The 17,558-nt window shown below is 48.0% G+C and overlaps 1 protein-coding gene and 1 non-coding gene across 16 annotated transcripts in view; one reads left to right on the top strand and one right to left on the bottom strand.

Moving 5' to 3' along the window:
* TRRAP (transformation/transcription domain associated protein) overlaps positions 1–17,558 on the bottom strand; it is a 111,773-nt gene that overhangs the window by 44,898 nt on the left and 49,317 nt on the right. For 8 of the 15 annotated variants that reach the window (XM_078074328.1, XM_078074335.1, XM_036064852.2 and 5 more), the window contains 16 exons: positions 16,241–16,294; positions 16,090–16,110; positions 14,333–14,452; positions 13,968–14,087; positions 13,405–13,569; positions 13,128–13,309; positions 12,706–12,904; positions 12,145–12,273; positions 10,040–10,306; positions 8,346–8,552; positions 6,971–7,129; positions 6,735–6,869; positions 5,819–5,929; positions 4,292–4,438; positions 2,811–3,024; positions 2,118–2,243 (listed from right to left, as the gene is read on the bottom strand). In XM_078074328.1, the coding sequence (XP_077930454.1) occupies positions 2,118–2,243; positions 2,811–3,024; positions 4,292–4,438; positions 5,819–5,929; positions 6,735–6,869; positions 6,971–7,129; positions 8,346–8,552; positions 10,040–10,306; positions 12,145–12,273; positions 12,706–12,904; positions 13,128–13,309; positions 13,405–13,569; positions 13,968–14,087; positions 14,333–14,452; positions 16,090–16,110; positions 16,241–16,294 (2,356 nt within the window). The remainder of the gene's footprint in view (positions 1–2,117; positions 2,244–2,810; positions 3,025–4,291; positions 4,439–5,818; positions 5,930–6,734; positions 6,870–6,970; positions 7,130–8,345; positions 8,553–10,039; positions 10,307–12,144; positions 12,274–12,705; positions 12,905–13,127; positions 13,310–13,404; positions 13,570–13,967; positions 14,088–14,332; positions 14,453–16,089; positions 16,111–16,240; positions 16,295–17,558) is intronic. The other 7 variants (XM_036064859.2, XM_078074337.1, XM_036064862.2 and 4 more) reach the window with 3 other exon arrangements.
* Positions 3,186–3,258, top strand: TRNAE-CUC (transfer RNA glutamic acid (anticodon CUC)). Its single transcript has one exon. It is a non-coding gene; the product is annotated as a tRNA-Glu (tRNA).

The following is a 17,558-nucleotide window of genomic DNA, read 5'->3' as shown; positions in this document are numbered from 1 at the left end:
GTTGTTTTTTTTTTTTTTAGAAAAGTTTAAAAAAAAAAAAAAAAAAAAGGACAACAAAAATGTGCCATTTAAAACATTTTAAAATGTGTTAAACAAAAATGTGCTCTTTCTGACTAAAGTATAGATGAGCCCCAAATGTCAGCGTTCTAAGTTTTTGTATGGCACATGCTACACTTTGTGGAGTGCTGTGTTTTCACTCCTAATTCTTTTTTTTTTTTTTTTTTTTAAAGATTTTATTTATTTATTTGAGACAGAGAGAATGAGAGAGAGAGCACATGAGAAGGGGGAGGGTCAGAGGGAGAAGCAGGCTCCCTGCCGAGCAGGGAGCCCGATGCGGGACTCGATCCAGGGACTCCAGGATCATGACCTGAGCCGAAGGCAGTCGCTTAACCAACTGAGCCACCCAGGCGCCCCTTCACTCCTAATTCTTAATTCATGATCCACACCAGGCACGAGAGCCAATTTCTGCGCCGCGGTAGAAACAACATTCATACCTTCAGTTCTGGATTTTATCTTTAGTTTATAGCAAAGCACCCTAAGTGAAATTTTTTGTCCCATGATATGCTTGGGGGGAAAAAAGGAAGAAAGAAAATCCTTTAAAAAAAAACCTAGAGTATCTGGACATGATGAATATTTTAGAAGTCAATTTGTACCCATTCTGTAAAATTGCCTAAGATCAATAAAAATGAGCAAAATGTCAGAGCACCAACACAAAGTATGTGAAAAAAATGTTATCTTTCCTAGCTGACATTTTTATGAACATCCTGACCTACACGTTACATTTTAAATTTATATCCATGGCTCCCATTATAGACCAATAAAAGGGTATTTATTTGCCATTTATAGATGCAATCGTCACAGATTTGGACGATTTTTCAGTAGAGAGTGAATGTATGATCAGTCTGATTCTACAACAGGTAACCTGAGACACTTGTGACGATGGCTCAGTACCTGAGCCCCAGGGTGAGGACAGGGAGGGGACTGGGGTGACCAACTCTCCAGACACCAGCCGCAGTGCCGCCCCCGTCCCCGGCCTGCTGTCACCCTCACAAAGGAGGGAGGCAGGGCCAGTGGTGGTCAGCTCTTCTCAAAGAGAGTCCTCTGGAGAATTAACAAGACGTTTATGCTCTGGAAGCCAGGTTGCAAAGCAGGATCTACTGTATGACCCCACTTTTAAAAAAGTCACAAAAGTATTCAACTATCTAAATCTATCTGGTTCTAGAATAGGGACGGCAAGCTTGAACAGTTAGGGATACAATTTTAACTAAATTTATCTGGCTCCTGAATTTCAGATAGCAAGTAGCAAGAGTCTGGAGAGCAAGAAACTCATTAAAAAATAATGTATTCAGTTTGCAAATTCAGAAACAAGTGTTTGCATGACAAGGGCTACCTGTACGTATATTTATATCCTTATATATAGAAAAAAGACACATGTCAAGATGTTAAGAGTAAACGTTACTAATTACAGAGGCAACTTTTAGTTCTCCTTCCTTTGTACTTTCAAAATTTTATGCAATGACTAAGTTTGAAAAATTTTTTACATTTCTAACCCAAAGTCTAATCCTTCTCAGAGATGGGAGTTTTCACAAAAATTAGACTTCTGGGTATCTCTGGAGGCCAAAGTCGGTCAGCTGCCCCGATTACCTGAGAAACCAACTTTCATTTCATTTCAGCCAGAGCCTCACCAAGCAGACAGGGACTAGTTCTTGTCTCGTGAGTGGTTTACTAACAGGTGAGCATATTATGAAAGGTAGTAGTTATCCACATTTGCACACGGCTTTGGCAGCATCTCTGTGTTCGAGGTAGAACTGGGTCAGCAGGATCCACGAAACAGGGGACTGTTCCCCCACAACCCGATCCTGCATCTGAGGCTGAGGCGGCAGGGACTGAGGGAGCACAGACATTGGTCGGGCGGAGGGCGTTCCCCTAAGACCACAGGGGACAGGGGCCTCACGTGTACCAGACCACACCCACACACACACCCACAGCACACGTCAGCTCAAAGCTCCTTCCGACATCCCGAGACTTTCCCAGAAGGAAAGCTCGTCCAGAGAGCACGGAGAGATCCATGCCAAATGGAACGGCTGCTAGAAAAACCAGGGCAGACACACACTCACCAAAGAGCTGGGAGGGATTCGCGTTGGTGGCCTTCTCGTAGTTGGTGAGTCCTTCGTAGATGACCTTCCCGACGGCCGCGTAGAGGCACTCCAGCTCTTCGTACTTGGAGGCCACACTGGAAGTGCCTGCAACAAAAGCGAGAACGTGGGCCCTGTGGTTCGGATTCTCAGGCCTGTCCGGGCTCCGGGAGGCCAACTTTCCTCACACTAGACACTGAGCTTTAGTTTTTTTGGGATCTGCAGCAACTGGCCTGGGCGCTTCTTTCCCACTGCAGGACGCGTGGTGCTCCTCTCTGGGCTGCTTCTGACTTGGCCAAGCTAAATGACGTCTTATCTCACCACGCCTAACTGGAACACGCTCAAGATACACTTATGTGGGATATGCCAAAATCCGATCTTGGCAGCTGCTCGACATTTGACAACACATTATGACCCAGTTCCCCTTTACTGCCTTAAGGAAATGGTCACGTTCGGCTGATGAATAACAGCATTTCCAAAGCAAAACAAAAAAATACAACATCATGACTGCTGCCATTAAGTTATGTCTATTTTTTTTTTTTTAAAGGAAGGTTGAAAGCACAAAGAAAAGCGGGATAATAAAACACTCCCTATGGTAACCAGAGGATGAGCACTCTCAAGTGACACTCTCTGTGCCCTCCCATCCACTCAGGCACCAGGGGAAGGGTCACCTACTTGGCTCTGTTGGGAAAATGCTCATTAGGCGGGAGAGGAGGCTATGGACCGCTCGGAGAACCTTGGTGTTTGCGCACGTCATGCACGCGGCGATGCCTCGCTGCAGGGGTTTGAAGCTACTGAGGATGGCCGGAGACTGAAGGACAGTGAGCAAGAAACTCAGCACTTCCAGCCCCGTGCAAATATTTCCATAGTTGACTTGATTAGGTTGCTCCTGGAATGGAGAACACAGGTCACACACAGACGTCATCAATACTCTGGTACAGTCCGTTACAGAAACACAAATCAAGCACAACTTAAAATTAGTTAAACCTCCTAATTTAAAAGCTCATGGAAAATACTAATACTCAATATTAAAAGGTGAAAACCAGGGGCGCCTGGCTGGCTCAGTCCGTACAGCATGGGACTCTCAATCTCAGGGTTGTGGGTTCAAGCCCCACGTTGGGTGTAGTGATTACTTAAAAATAAAACTTAAAAAAAAAAAAAAAAAAAGGAAAATCACTAAAATTGGTCTAAAAAATCAATCACTGAATTCCACTTCTCTCGTATCATTTTTATTTACAATACAAATATCCTTCCAAAAGGAAGTATCTTTGAGACTGTGGGTCATGAAATCAATCTAACAGATGTTAGCATTAATAATAATAACAGAAAATAGAGCGTATGGTTTGCAGCAAAGTGTCGCTCCTTGAAACGTTTGTTTCTGTGGCTTGCACACACAGATGCCCTGCATATACACCGTGTGTGCTCACTGGGTTGAAATAAAATCTTCCACTTAGTGTGGGAACAAGGTGGAAAGCTGCTGTGAGCTCGGCACTCTGCATCATGAAAATGTTAGCCTATTACGTGCCAGAGGCCATCCGCTAATGGCTGAGCTCGACTCAACCGTGACTGCGTGTGACAGTACTTTGAATCAACACATGTACTGCACACAGGCAGCCTATGATCACACTGTTTTCATAGCACAGGGAATCTTTATAACCTTTCAAAAACTGAGGCAATTATGTTAGTCTTTGCAATGCAACGTAACAAAGATTTAAAATGGGGTTGTAGCAGCCAGAAATTACAGGATCATGGTTTTTACAGAAATAAACCAAATAAAAAACCCACCAAGTAATCAGCACTGGGGGCTTATTTCTTTGCTACCAGACTTTACAGTGCTCAATAACAAATTATATGTGCCCTTTGAAAATTCACATTTGTTTTAGAGGTTGTCGCATAAATCAACTAAAACTATTTATCCCAAGCCAGCTGGGAAGTCCGTTTAAGAAACGAGATTTCAGTAGGCAAGAGAACTAGGACGTTTCCAAAGCTCCTCACTGCTTGGGGCTGGGGGTTCAGGCTCAAGTTTTAAAATCTTTTCCAGGGAGTCAAACTCCCTGCTCCTCCTTAGCGGTCACGACTGGCCGAGGGACCGGAGGGTTCAGGGTTCCGCGGCCCGGCCCCAAGCCCGGGAGCGGGGCACAGACATAGGCACGCACCACACTCATCAGCAGCTTGTCGAACCACTGCAGCTTGAGCTCAGACTTGGACCACATGTCCGGTCGCAAGGCGGTCTTCAGGAGAGTCACACAGCGGCGAGAGAGCACCTCCCCAGGAGAGCCGGCCGTGTTGGTGTTGTCGTTGACCTGAAAACGCACTCGGGTTCAAGGCCCCGTCTCACCGCGGACGTCTCCAGTGTCCCGACACTGCCTCTCGCCCGCACAGCCCAGCTTTCTCCTCCCGGCCACCTCCTCTCCCACCTGACTCAACGGGGCCTCCTCTGCCTCAGGGCCCCTCTCAGACGGGGCCCTCCTGCCGCCTTGCTAGGGGGTCAGGTCAGCGGTGATGTGCACTCGTTTGTGTGACAGATGGATCAGTGTCAGGCAGCTCCCCAAGAGCAGGGCCTGAGCTCCCCCCAACCCCACAGACCTCCCGGGCTGTGCCCAGTGCCAGAGCACCAAGAAAGTACTGGTTCGAAAATTCAGTAGAGTCTTCTCAGCACTTTGAAGTCCTCACCAGTATGGCGAGACCTACTACTCTAATAATTATATAAACTTAAGATCCCCAAATTCTTAAAAAAAAACTAGTTAGAAAAATTTCATTTACGTTTTCCTGAAAAGGAAAAATGAAGTTTCAGGAATAGATTTCCAACAAATCCATGAAAATACACTGACATGAATAACAAACACAAGTTTTATTTATTTATTTATTTTTTAAAAGATTTCATTTATTTATTTGACAGAGAGAGACACAGCAAGAGAAGGAACACAAGCAGGGGGAGCGGGAGAGGGAGAAGCAGGCTTCCCGCGGAGCAGGGAGCCCAGACGTGGGGCTCGATCCCAGGACCCTGGGATCATGACCTGAGCCGAAGGTAGACGCCCAACGACTGAGCCACCCAGGCGCTCCACAAACACAAGTTTTAAAGGCACTTAAATTACTAAATGTTGTACATAATTTATGTATGTTGGATCATCCCAGCAGCACCTTTATGAGACAGGTACCTTGGAAGTTAAATAATGTGCCCAAGATCACTGATCTACTGCCATTGTTTTGCCAACACCAAGATGCCCTTAATTATAAAGATACCCCCTTATTGGGGCACCTGGGTGGCTCAGTTGATTAAACGATTGCCTTCGGCTCAGGTCATGATCCTGGGGTCCTAGGATCAAGCCCTGCATTGGGCTCCCTGCTCAGCGGGGAGTCTGCTTCTCCCTCTCCCTCTGCTGCCACTCCCCCACCCCGCCGCTTGTTCTGTCAAATAAATAAAATCATAAAAAAAAAAGATACACCATTATTTTATCACCACTGAAAGAAAAAAATGTTTCAAAAAAATCTTATCACTCATAAAACATAGGCAGGTTTCAGAAATATTAGCATGTCATGAAATCAGTGAAATTTGGCACGAAAGTGACAGAGCTAGTCTCAGACCTTGGTTTGTCTATTTCTATTGGAGATAACATTCTGGATTCTACTACGAAGTTTTTGTTCTCAAGAACCCCTAGCAGAAGGCATCCAGGAAGCCGCACCTGACAAGCCACGCGGATGAGGAAGTTCACCACGGTGTCTGTGTGCTGCTTATCTATGGGCTTGGCAAGAAGGGTGTCCGCTCCGGGCAGCGACTGGCTCCTCCCAAACACCTAGAAGAGGCAGCAAGAGCATCCCAACGACGCATTCCCAACACAGGGCACTTGTGCCGCCAGCTCACAGGATGCGGTCCTCCCGGGGGCAGACGCTGTTCTGCGCGCTGCCCGGACTTAGATTTGGGAAGAGAGCCATCGGTACTCTGCTTTGTGGAATGTGTGTGCAAGAGGAGGGAGAGGAGCTGGGAGGCCCCACGGTGAGCCGGCAGGGCGCGCACCACGAAGACCTGCTTGTCCCCACTGTGTGCGGACATGTAAATGGACAAAACCTCACGTGGTTCCGGGAGTCCAACCTGAGCACAGGTGGATGCAGGGACCATGTCCTCGGGGGGAGTGGGGAAGGGAGGGACAGTTCAACCGAGGCACAAAGTGACAGAGTCATCACCTCCACAAGGGGCGAGGAGATCGAGCATCCCCAGGGCTCTCTTGGCAGCTGCCCTCCAACAAAATAGGACATAGTCTTTTAAAATACCGAACACAACACGGGTGCACGTTCTCAATCGATTTTCTTACCCTACAGTTTCCCTCAGAGCCTTACTGCAAGGAATGAACCATTCTCGTCAGAACTCTGAGGGTATTAAACGTGTATCAAGAAAAACGTGTGCTGACTTGGGAAACACCCGCGGCTAAGTCGGGTGTCACTGGGTTTCTCCCTGTTGAGCGCAGCCTTTCCCAGCTGTGTCTTGGGCACGGTGCCGGGCACTGAGGCGACACTTAGAATTTGTGGAACAAATGAACAAACTCCCTCAAGGAAGCGCAGAACCCGTAAAAGCAAGCACACACGGTGTGCGCGCACGCTTACCGCGCTGATGGCCCCCGTGGCCGTCCTGAAGCGTTTCACCTCCTGGGCGGAATCCACCGACAGGCCTCTTTTAATAGAGGATGAGACAGAGTTGACGCCTTCTCCGCTTGAATTTGGGTCCATGTCTGAATCCGGCTTAAAAACACACAAACACATACACACGTGACTTTGTGGACGATTTCTAGGGAGCAGCAGAAGGAATGTCATCTGGGACGACAGAAGTCTGGCGGCCAAACCTGCTGGTCCTTGATCCTCTGCAATTCCCACTTGATGACAACTTCGGACAGGTCCACGGCCAGCCTCCTCTGCTCGATGGTGACGCTGGGCGTGAAGCCTAACCTCTGCATGGCGCTGACCATGTGCTGCACCAAGTGGTGTCGCACTGGGTAGTACACCTGTGGGCACGGGCTCTGCGTCACCCCAGGGCTGCGGGACCACGCCTCCGAGACCCGAGCACGAGGACGCACACGCGCGCACACGTGCACTTAACCCAGACTCCTGCTCAAGACTTCTGACCTGTGACTTAGCGAGGAAATTCTCATCACCTTATGGATGTGTGTATTTATCACCCCCCACCCAGCCCCTCGCTGAGTCCCAACAGAACACTACTTCAGCCCTGTAGCACCATCTTTTTCTTTTTTTTTTTTTTTTAGATTTTATTTATTTATCTGACAGAGAGAGACACAGAGAGAGAGAGAGAGCACAAGCAGGGGAGTGGGAGAGGGAGAAGCAGGCTTCCCGCTGAGCAGGGAGCCCGATGTGGGGCTTGATCCCAGGACCCTGGGATCATGCCCCAAGCCGAAGGCAGACGTCTAACGACTGAGCCACCCAGGCGCCCCCCTTTAGTACCATCTTTAAAGAATGGTGAAACACCGGGATGCCTGGGTGGGTCAGTTAAGCATCTGCCTTCAGCTCAGGTCATGATCCCAGGGTCCTGGGATTGAGCCCCGTGTCAGGCTCCCTGCTCAGGGGGAAGCCTGCTTCTCCCTCTCCTTCTGACCCTACCCCCCTGCTCATGTGCATGCGCACTCTCTCAAATGAATAAAAAACCTTAAAAAAGAATGTTGCAATGCTGAATTCTCTTTAGGTAGGCAAACCTAGTAACATGTACCAAACTTCAGACTTGATGTCACAGACATTCAGCCACACCAAGAGGCAAATCTCCACTTCTAAAAGAGCTGGCTATAACGAATTTTCTCCTCTACCTGAAATCTACAAGGAATATCTACATTTGAATCAATCTAACAAAGTGGGGGATGTGGCTCTAGAGGAGGTGCCAAGGACACAAACAACTCTTCGAGCCAAGTTACCAAAACCTGGAGTTAACAATGACTACCTCCCAAAGTACTGAGTATTGGTACTCACTGTTACCTGAGTACTTACAAGAAAAACACAGCCCTAGACAGAAGCAGATACCTGGGACATAGTCTCTAAACCAGAACCATTTCCATGTTGACAAAGCACCCTCCATCCCCAAACACACAACGGACCAGAAATACCTTTACTAAAAGATGAATAGCCACCTTATTACTGCAAATTAAAGATAAGCAAAAGGGCAAAGCCAATGCCTGGGCATGCAGAACAGCCCCGTCTACAGTACTTTCCACACACCTTGAAATGCTGCACGATCAGATGCAGAATGTGAACCAGCTGAGGGACCGTGTGGCCCTCCTCCACGATGATCTTCCTCGTCCAGTGGGTCAGCATCTGGTGCCCATCCTCCATCCTAGCGGGCACTGCTGGAGTCAATATGGCCATCGCTTGTCTGACGATTGCTCGAGCCTCCATCGCGTGGGCCTTGAGCAGACTGTGAAACACCTAACGCAGGGAAGAGACTCTTACTTGGGATGAGAACAAAGGCTCAGAGAAACAAGAAAAATCCCAATCACTCTGAACCAAGGAAGGGTTTTTTAAAATTTTTTATTGTTATGTTAATCACCATACATCATTAGTTTTTGATGTAGTGTTCCATGATTCATTGTTTGTGCATAACACCCAGTGCTCCATGCAGAACGTACCCTCTTTAATATCCATCACCAGGCTAACCCATCCTCCCACCCACTAAGGCAGGGTATTTCTGCAGAATGATTTTTACAAAATTCCTTAGGGCTATCTTATTAGGAAAGAACGCAGTTGCTTTCTCCTTCCTTAAGTTTTGAGTGACGAACACATTCATTCTTTCCCTCCCGAGCACCCACTTTGGGCCGATGCCAGGCTAGCGTGCCGTATACAAAGATGAGTGAGACCTAGCTCCCCGCAGGAACCTGCTCTAGTGTAACCCACGGGAAGTCAGCTGAAGCACAGAGACCCTTTCTTTCTGGCCACCGTGTGGCAAATGGAGCTGAAGGGGCTGCTGTCAGAGGCAGTCTCGGAATAGTGCAAGTGAGAGGTGACGTCCTGAGGTAAGTAAGGTCAGAAGACACAAAGACCACCTGATAGGTGCTAAGGGTGGAGGAGACAAGACCGGTGTTGGAAATCAACAGGATTTGCACACACCCGGACACCGGGGGGCACTAGAGAGCGTCAGGGATGGTCCCTGGGTCTCTGGCTGGGCGGACAGCGCCACAGAGACGTGCCTGTGGGAGGTGATGTCTGAGGCCATGGGCTTTGTCGAGGTCTGGGGTTTAACACCACAGAAGCTCACAAGACAAAGCGGTCAGAGAAAAACAATTAGAAATGACCTCACAGAATAGGACAAGGGCAATCATTTATAAAGTGTTAATGGGACAGACGGGCTGAGCACTGAAGTATATCACTACCTTTAATTCTTACAGAGACAATAATTGACTCACTCAGGGTCACAAGAGCTTGTGACTGCAAATAACAAACTCAAACCCAGGGCCGCCTGGCATCAAGGCCTAAACCACTGAGGGACTCAGGGAAGATGTGCTCGTCGCCAGCAGAGGGTCAATACAGCATGAGGTTCTGAAGTGCCTAGTATCTTTAGCTAAGGAGTGGGCTGGGCCCTTCCAGAATGGTTTCAACAGACCAGCAGAATGGAAGCCAGCAGAGGAACGCAATGCGTAGAGGAGCATGAGGTGGACAAAGGAGACATTTTGTTGTTTTGACGGCAAGGCTGCAGAGGAACGAGAGAGCAGAGCAGTAACTGGGGAGGAGGAGAGAATGCACAGTCACGGGAGAGTTCACGGCGCTTATAAGACGGCAGAAACGAGCATTTTTAATGGTGCTGGGAAAGACGACAGGAAAGGAGGCCACGACCGTAGGAGGGGGCGGCGTGTACATGTGCGCAAGCCCACGGAGCGTCGGGAGGAGTGGAGGGGGGCCGGGAGAGAGCCTCGCGGTACCTGAAGGACGATTTTCTTGTGTATGGCGAATTTGGCAATGATGTGCGCCAGAAGTAGGTGGCCACTGTATTTGCAAGCCGGATCCACGCAGGCCTTGGAGAGCAGGCAGGGCCACGCGAAGGTCATGAGGCGGCGTAGCTTGCTGTTGCGGTTCTTGTTGTTGTCGTGGATGTGGTGCGGCGCGTGCTCCACCAGCAGCGTGGCGTACTGCAGCAGGTAAATCCTCAGGGAGTCCAGCATGTCCGCCTGCTTCTCCGGGTCCAGGACCTGCGGGAGACACAAGCAGGAAAGCTCATTTCTGGCCCTGAATCGTGTCACCTACTAAGGGTTATACAACACGCTTGAAACTTTTAAAATGTGCGCACGCGCGCACACACGCTATATATGTGTATGTAACATCAAGTTTTACGACAAGGGAAGCAACGTCACCTCAATTTTCCTTTTACGTGCATGGATTAGAAACTCACTGAATTTATTTCAATGCCGGAGGGCAGGCACCCCCTGCGATGGGTGAAGGAACTTGAGGGGACAAGGAGGGCCTCCTCTTTGATACAAGGTGATTGATTCAGGGTGGAGTTTCTTAATTTCCAAGTAGTTGGGATTTTTCCTAGTCAGCTATTAATCATCTAGTCCTGATTTTTCAGTATTATGAACAGAAAATGCCACCTAGAAAACAAATCTCTACTTTAATGAAACTGTTAGTTTTTTTGATTGAATCAAAATATATATCTATATATATCAAGTATCTGATAAGATTTCCGCGTTTTGTGAATATAAGAAACATAAGGAAAAAAGTGCACTCCGAGAACACTCCACGTGTCTCTACTGAATCCAGGGCACGCCTGCATCACTCAAGTGGGCATCCTGACCACCTTTGTCTACCAGAAAGCTCTGAAAGGCTGAAGTCTCCCCCACAACTGTGTTTTCATCGGGGCCCCCTGAGCCCCCTAAGCGCCCTCTCCCCCGGATTTGCTGCTTCCCGATGGCCCCACCCTGGGGCCCCCACCTGCGCGCTGCCATCTGTCCTCCGACACTCAAATCCCAGCTCCTCACGTGATGCCGCGTCAGCAGCATCCGACCCACAAGACAGTCTAGAGAAGGGAGCACGGGGGAAGGGGCCGCGTCTGGGTGACCATCTCCCCACAGTTGCCCAGAATAAGGCAAATATCAGCATGGGGACTCACAAAGACCCCTTGGGCTCAGCTCGCATTCCTAGAGAGGGTAAAGGTGGGGTGAAAACTGCAGGAAGGAGGCCCGTCTTTAGGGACAAAGACTACGTAAGGACCAATAAACTGCCAGTGAGAACAACAGTCCCCTCCACCCCAGGACGGAACAGCGACCACCCCAGGACCCCAGGACGGCGAGACGGAACAGCGACCAAGCGGTGAGAAACGGAGTCCTTCCCAAGGGCATCCGTGCGTATGCGGCAGGCTGCTGAGGAATGCCCGTCACTCACGCACGCCAGCGCAACGACGTGTGAACAGAACACCCCACCAACCTCAAGGCAAACACGGCACCCGCCGGCAAAGTTCGAAGGCCTGCCGTGCACGGGACAGGCCCCGTGAGGAACACACTGGGCGGGCATTTCTCAAAGAAACACACCATCCCTCTGCTGCAAACTGGAAACGCAACTGTAAAAATGCAGAGGCTGTAACACCTGAGGTAACTTCAGACGTCACTGCCGCCATGACCACGGTCTCGTGAACGTGACAACCAGACCCGGTCTGATGTTCCCACTGATTTTTGGTAGATTCTTTTGCAAAGCTAAAGATGAAAACTGTACTTCAAATACAACCAGCAAGAGGAGTTTTTACAGAATAACTCTGATAATCTGAGTTTTCACTGACCTATGTTCTATTTCTCACTGGACTCTGTTAGTGTGGAAAGTCAATGCATCCTAAAGTAAAGCTGCCTTTAAAACTGTACCAGCAAGAATTATAATGCTCTACTATAAATTAATGCAAGCATGAAAAATAAAAACCTTAGGAAAATATGTTTTTCAACGAACCCATCACACATGCGCTCACACTCACACGCACACATTCTCTCTCACTCCCTCATCTGCTAAGTTACTTTTTGTGCCAACATATTATTAGTGACGCCACCTTGGTTATAAACACGCTGGTGATGCTTTCCGGGTTATCGCCTTCTGGATTGGGAGGTCCTAAGAGCTGTTCTCCTTCCCCCTTCTCAAAGCTGTATAAGAAAGCAGGATTCAAGATATGCTGCAGAACCTACAAAGAAATTTAAAAATGAAGGAGGAGAAAAAGCAAAGCCATGCTCTTCATTTCTCTACTAAGGTGGGTGGGACCACCAGCGGGTCACTTTGCACCCGAGAAGTTAGAGCTCAGTCAAGGGTGTGACTCATCATCCTGACTTTTACTCAAGCAGTCGGCTGGAAAGGGAGAGTGAAACAGGAGGAAATGCGACGTCAGTCTGTCTACTCTTCTCATGTCTGATAAGTCATTTTCTAAACACAAGGACACTAACAAACTACTTCTCAACACCGGTTCACTCTGGATCTGTCGTGTGCTCCTCAACAAGGGCATTTTCCTCACGAACAGTCCAGACCACTGTGGACACAGCAGAACACCAACAGGACCCTCGCTTCCCTAGAAAACGAGCTCCTACGCCCGCAGCTCCCCCTGCCTCACGGTGGGACTCACCTTGGCTTTCAGTTCGTCGCCAAAGTTGGGGTCATTGAAGTCCACAAAGCGAAAAAACAGGGCACGTTTTTGAGAAATGTTGTAATTTTTGGGAATCTCTTCCTCCATATACTCCTTCAAGAACGTCATGTTGCAGAGAAAACGACCCGTGAAGGCCCGGAGCAGCTGGAACAGCAATTCTATATCTCCGTAATTCCTTCTGCAGGGCCAAACAAGAACAGATTAGGTCACAGCGCGCTTCACGGCCACATACGATCTCTGAGTTGCCTTTAAACAGCTCAAAGTCCCAGTCTGTTCTCTGTAACAAACGTGACTACATGTGGCCAGTGAACCACAGCCCAGCCCAAACTCCCAGACAGGCTCTGGTTTCGCCTGCAGGCCAGAACAAGTCACTCGACGTGAAGACAAACGGATGCACCCACTTGCAGTAATTCAGCAGACAGTAGGCCAGCAGCTTGGGCTCCTTCCAGTTGGTGGCAGCCATGTTCTCCTTCCGGTGTCTTTCTTGAAAGGTTTCGCTGACCCACACGCGTCTCAACTGACTCACCAGAGAATGCTGATTGGCCAGCCAGGAGTCATCATTTTTAACTATGATACTTATGATCTGTCAAAGAAGTGACAGGGTTAGGGAACTGACGGGTTCTCTGTGCGTCTCGCCTAAACTTTTAAGATTTCAGGTGCTCAGTGATGAGACGCTACCTTGATGGCCTGAAACTGAAGGTCCAGGCGCATGGTGCTAGTGCTGGGGGAGCCGGGGCGAACGGCGGTCTGGGCGCCGCCGGGCACCAACAGAGTGATGAACCGGTTGGGGTTAGCTGCCAGCACGTCTCGCAGAGGTCTGGCATCTTTGTGTTTTAAAAAACTCTGAAAACAAAACAAAACGAGCCATTTTAAGCTAGTCAAAACCCACAAAAGATTTAGATGTTCTGAATTCTAAGGTTCTTTCTAAATCTCCCTAGGCAGGCTAAAAAGTCGCTATAAACACCCTTTTTAAAAAAATGCTTCTTAGCAGTAATAACACTTTGTGATTATGGATTTCAAAATCCTGGCAGCTCATTTGTCACCACCACCAAAATCCTCAAGAAGGATCACCTCCACTCAAACTTTTCACATACACAACGGTGATGTTTCGAACACTCGGACACATGACAGAAAAAATAAAGCCGAGGCGCTGAACAGTGAAATAGGAATTTCAGATTTCAGAGCACACTGGCTGACACGAGTCTGCAGGGACACCTGGCTCCAGCTCCCCGCGTGCCTACCATAAACATTCTGCTCCACTGGGGGTCATTCAGTGTAGCTTCCATCATGAACAGTTCTACCGTCTGTGAGGGGTGCCGTGTCAAGAATTTGATCAGAGGCTCTCTGAAGGGACTGCCAGCCTAGAAAACATGGGGGGAAACGGCGTCTTCTTGGGGGGCTTGAGGCTTTGTTGGCCTAAGACCTACCATGGCAGGAAGAGGCATGTCTCCCCTCCGTAACTGGAGTGTGCTACAGCCATAAGCAAATATTAACATCAAACATCTTCAGGCTGTTAGATTAATCCATCTAAAATCTAACGAAGTAAGAACATCACAAGCCAACAGACGGAGGAAGAATCAGAAGAAACCCCGAGTTTGACCATTACCTCAATCAACATAGCCCGTTCAGTTTTCATCACCACCTCTAACAAAGGCTTGACCAGAGTTTGAGGTGCAGCTGGGATCAGGTGAAAAAGGTTTATAATTGCTGAACAAATTTTCATTTCCTAATGAAGAAAACCAGAAATTACAAGATAGGCCAATTAATTTTGCCAGCTAGAGATACCAACATTACTACAGACCCTACTATGGTCTAGCTACATTCGCAAGGCTAGCCACCAGAAGCAAAGAATTAACATGTAAAAAGCCACAATTTACCAATGTCAGGTTACTGCTGTGGCCCAAGGAAACTAACTGCCCTTGGCGTTCAGATTTCACCTGTCAATGGAGGGGAGAGGGAGCTGTGTGCCCCCGATGTGACTGGGCTGCGTCTGTTTTCACGAACAGGGCCAAGTGTTGGAAGTGAGCTGCAGGGCTGCCTGCACCTGCCCCTCGTGGAGGAGGGGACGAGCATGCCTGTGGCCGTGAGAGTGTTACAATTCCCCCGCTTTGCTGTGACATCATGGGGTCTTCCCGGTACCCTAAGTTCTGAGGGCACAGACTTCTTCTGCCCTCAAAACTTAGCACAAAGAAAGTCTTCAAAACATTCTCAAATATTTATCCTGAAAATTAAACATTTGTGTAAATAAACGACTGACCACGGTATTAAGTATTTGTCAACCAGGCCTGAAGATGAGGCTGGCAAACTGCTCTACTGAATCATACAGAAAATGTGAAATGCCAAGATTTCCGCACTTTTTAAGGTGCTAACAGCTCAGTGGTCAGTCGCTCTTGTTCCAACGTTCTGTTCTCAGTGGCAGTTCCCATAGTTTGGAATCTGCAATTCAAAGAGATCCCACATGGCCAGAGCCATGGCCAGAGAAGGGAAGACTCCCTGATGTACCACCCTGCCTTGTGCGCAACAGGAGGTCCGTCACACTCAGCACAGTAAAATGGGGATGATAAACACTCGTCAGGAGGGACCATATCCCAGTAGCATCTGCGATACTTCCCCGAATGCCTCTATGAAGAAAATGGGAAAGAAGAAAAGAGAGTTCTCTTCTACGGAATTTCCAGGTCTGCACACAGAGCAAGCTCTACTCTGAAATTACAACATGCTCATAATGGCACTTTTGCATTATGGGTTTTCGTTTTCAAACCGCAATCAAGAAATCACTTCTTTTGGTCTTCGCAACACCACCGGAAGACAGGACCGACAGATGTTATCATCCCCATTTTACAGCAGAGGGAAAGCTCCGGGTTTGTCCGAAGTCCCAGTGTCGGGACTACGTCGGTGTGGTGTGTATGTGCAAGAGATGCGGGGGACTGGGCGCGGAGGGGCAATGAGGTCTTAAACTCCAGGTAGGCAGGCACTTAGGAGTGTGGAAGAAAATAGAGCTCCTCCCAATTCCTAGCAGGTAGAATACTCTCTGTGTAGTTTCCTCCCAAGAGGTTGTGAGATGTAGGAGCTCATATGAACATTCTGAGAGCAAAACCCAGTTGAATCTTAAACGGTATTGACATATTGCCATTCGAACATGTAGAAAACCAAAGAACTTAGAGTCTTGCTTAAAACGTCCTAACAGGAAACATGCGTGGCATCCGGACAGTTCACAGCAATGGTACTAATACGACTCTGCCACAGACAGACGATACGGCTCACTGCACTCCAAGGCACAACGCACTCTGTCCACCACAGAACCACAAGTCACAGCAAAACCAAATACGACAACACCCCCTCCTGCGCCTCCACTGAGATTCTCACCTCTACCCCTTCCATGGCAGGCTGAACCAAAACAAAAATTACAGCATGAAAAAAGGCAACAAAAAGGTAAAAAAGAAAAGAAAAGAAAAGAAAATATAAACTGTTCTTCACAGTGCAAGTCATAAACTGACTTTAATAGGGTTGTTCTCACCTCAAACTGACAGAATGGAGACAAGGAACATCTCCCGCACTCGGAAATGCTTTCCTGAGGATGGGGAGGAAAATCATCTTTTTTCTATTTATGTTATTTACATAAAAACTTCCCATATACTCATACACAGTAAGGATTATTGGGGGAAACAAGACAGTAAAGACAAATATCAAAAAGCACACAATAATTAACAAATGCTCAACAGCAAAAAAAGTACACCTTCCACCCTTCAGATGTCAAAACAGAGCCCTTCAGATAGTGTAGAATAGCATACGTCCCTTCCCTAAATCAAATTTAAAAAGCAGGAATTTCGGAATTCTTGCCCAGGGGGAGAAACTGTTGTAAGCAAATACATTTAAAAATCTGTTTTTGTTTCGAGTAAGTTACGATCTTTATGTGCAGCGCGGACATTAAAGAAATTTTCTTCCTCTTTCCCAGCGGAAATCTGGAGAGTACCAGGTGGTTCAGCCCCCTTAACCAGGCATGTGTGAGGCCCCCACACCAGGAAGAACCCTCAGGCCATGATGCCACCCACAGATAGCTGGGTTATTTTGGGAAGTGAAGCTGTGTACGCACACAGACACGGCACATCAAGGGGTCAGGCATTCTCCCCTGGGAGCGTAACGCTAAAACAGCAAACCTTCCTAAACATGGTGCTCGTGCAAAGCTCTGATCATCAGGGTACCCAGCATCACAGAAAAGCTTGTATTTGTTTTCTTACAAACAGTCGACTATTTAACATGTCTTCAGTTGCAGGTTCTCAATCATGTAATATCATTTGGGGATTCAACCAAATGGGGACAAACTATGATCTAAGATCCATTCCTAATACTGAATAACATCCATAAAAAACGATCAGAGCTCAAGAGCAGAACGGCAGCTTGACCCTGGGCTGAGGTGATGAAACTGTGGGCATGCTGCCCAAACACCACAGCCTGAGGCCACCCCCACAGAGCTGGGTGTTCCCAGGCCGGTCAGGGAGTGGACTCCTATGATGGTCATGACACGTTTCTGCAGGAGCTGGAGGACTTCCTGGTGCCCACAGCTCCGTCTCCTGCCCACTGCCCCTGCCCCATCCAAGGAGCCCTCCGAATAACCTGCTGTCAACGGTGATGGAATCTTTCTGATCTAATGGAAATCATTCACTTGCCCCCTAGAGATTGTTAAATATTTATTCTAGAACTAACTGTGTGTTTCAGAGAATTAACAGATTATAAAACAGATATAAAATTTAGAGCAAAAATACCTAGCGTTTGAGAGACGGGGAGGAAAAGCACAGAGGCACCTATACCTACTCCCAAGAGTTTAAGCTCTGAAC

The sequence above is a fragment of the Halichoerus grypus genome, chromosome 6 (assembly GCF_964656455.1).
Source record: "Halichoerus grypus chromosome 6, mHalGry1.hap1.1, whole genome shotgun sequence".
In the NCBI taxonomy this organism is placed as follows: Eukaryota; Metazoa; Chordata; class Mammalia; order Carnivora; family Phocidae; genus Halichoerus; species Halichoerus grypus.
The sequence above is the reverse complement of the archived record's forward strand: the minus strand, read 5'-3'. Positions and strand labels throughout refer to the sequence as shown.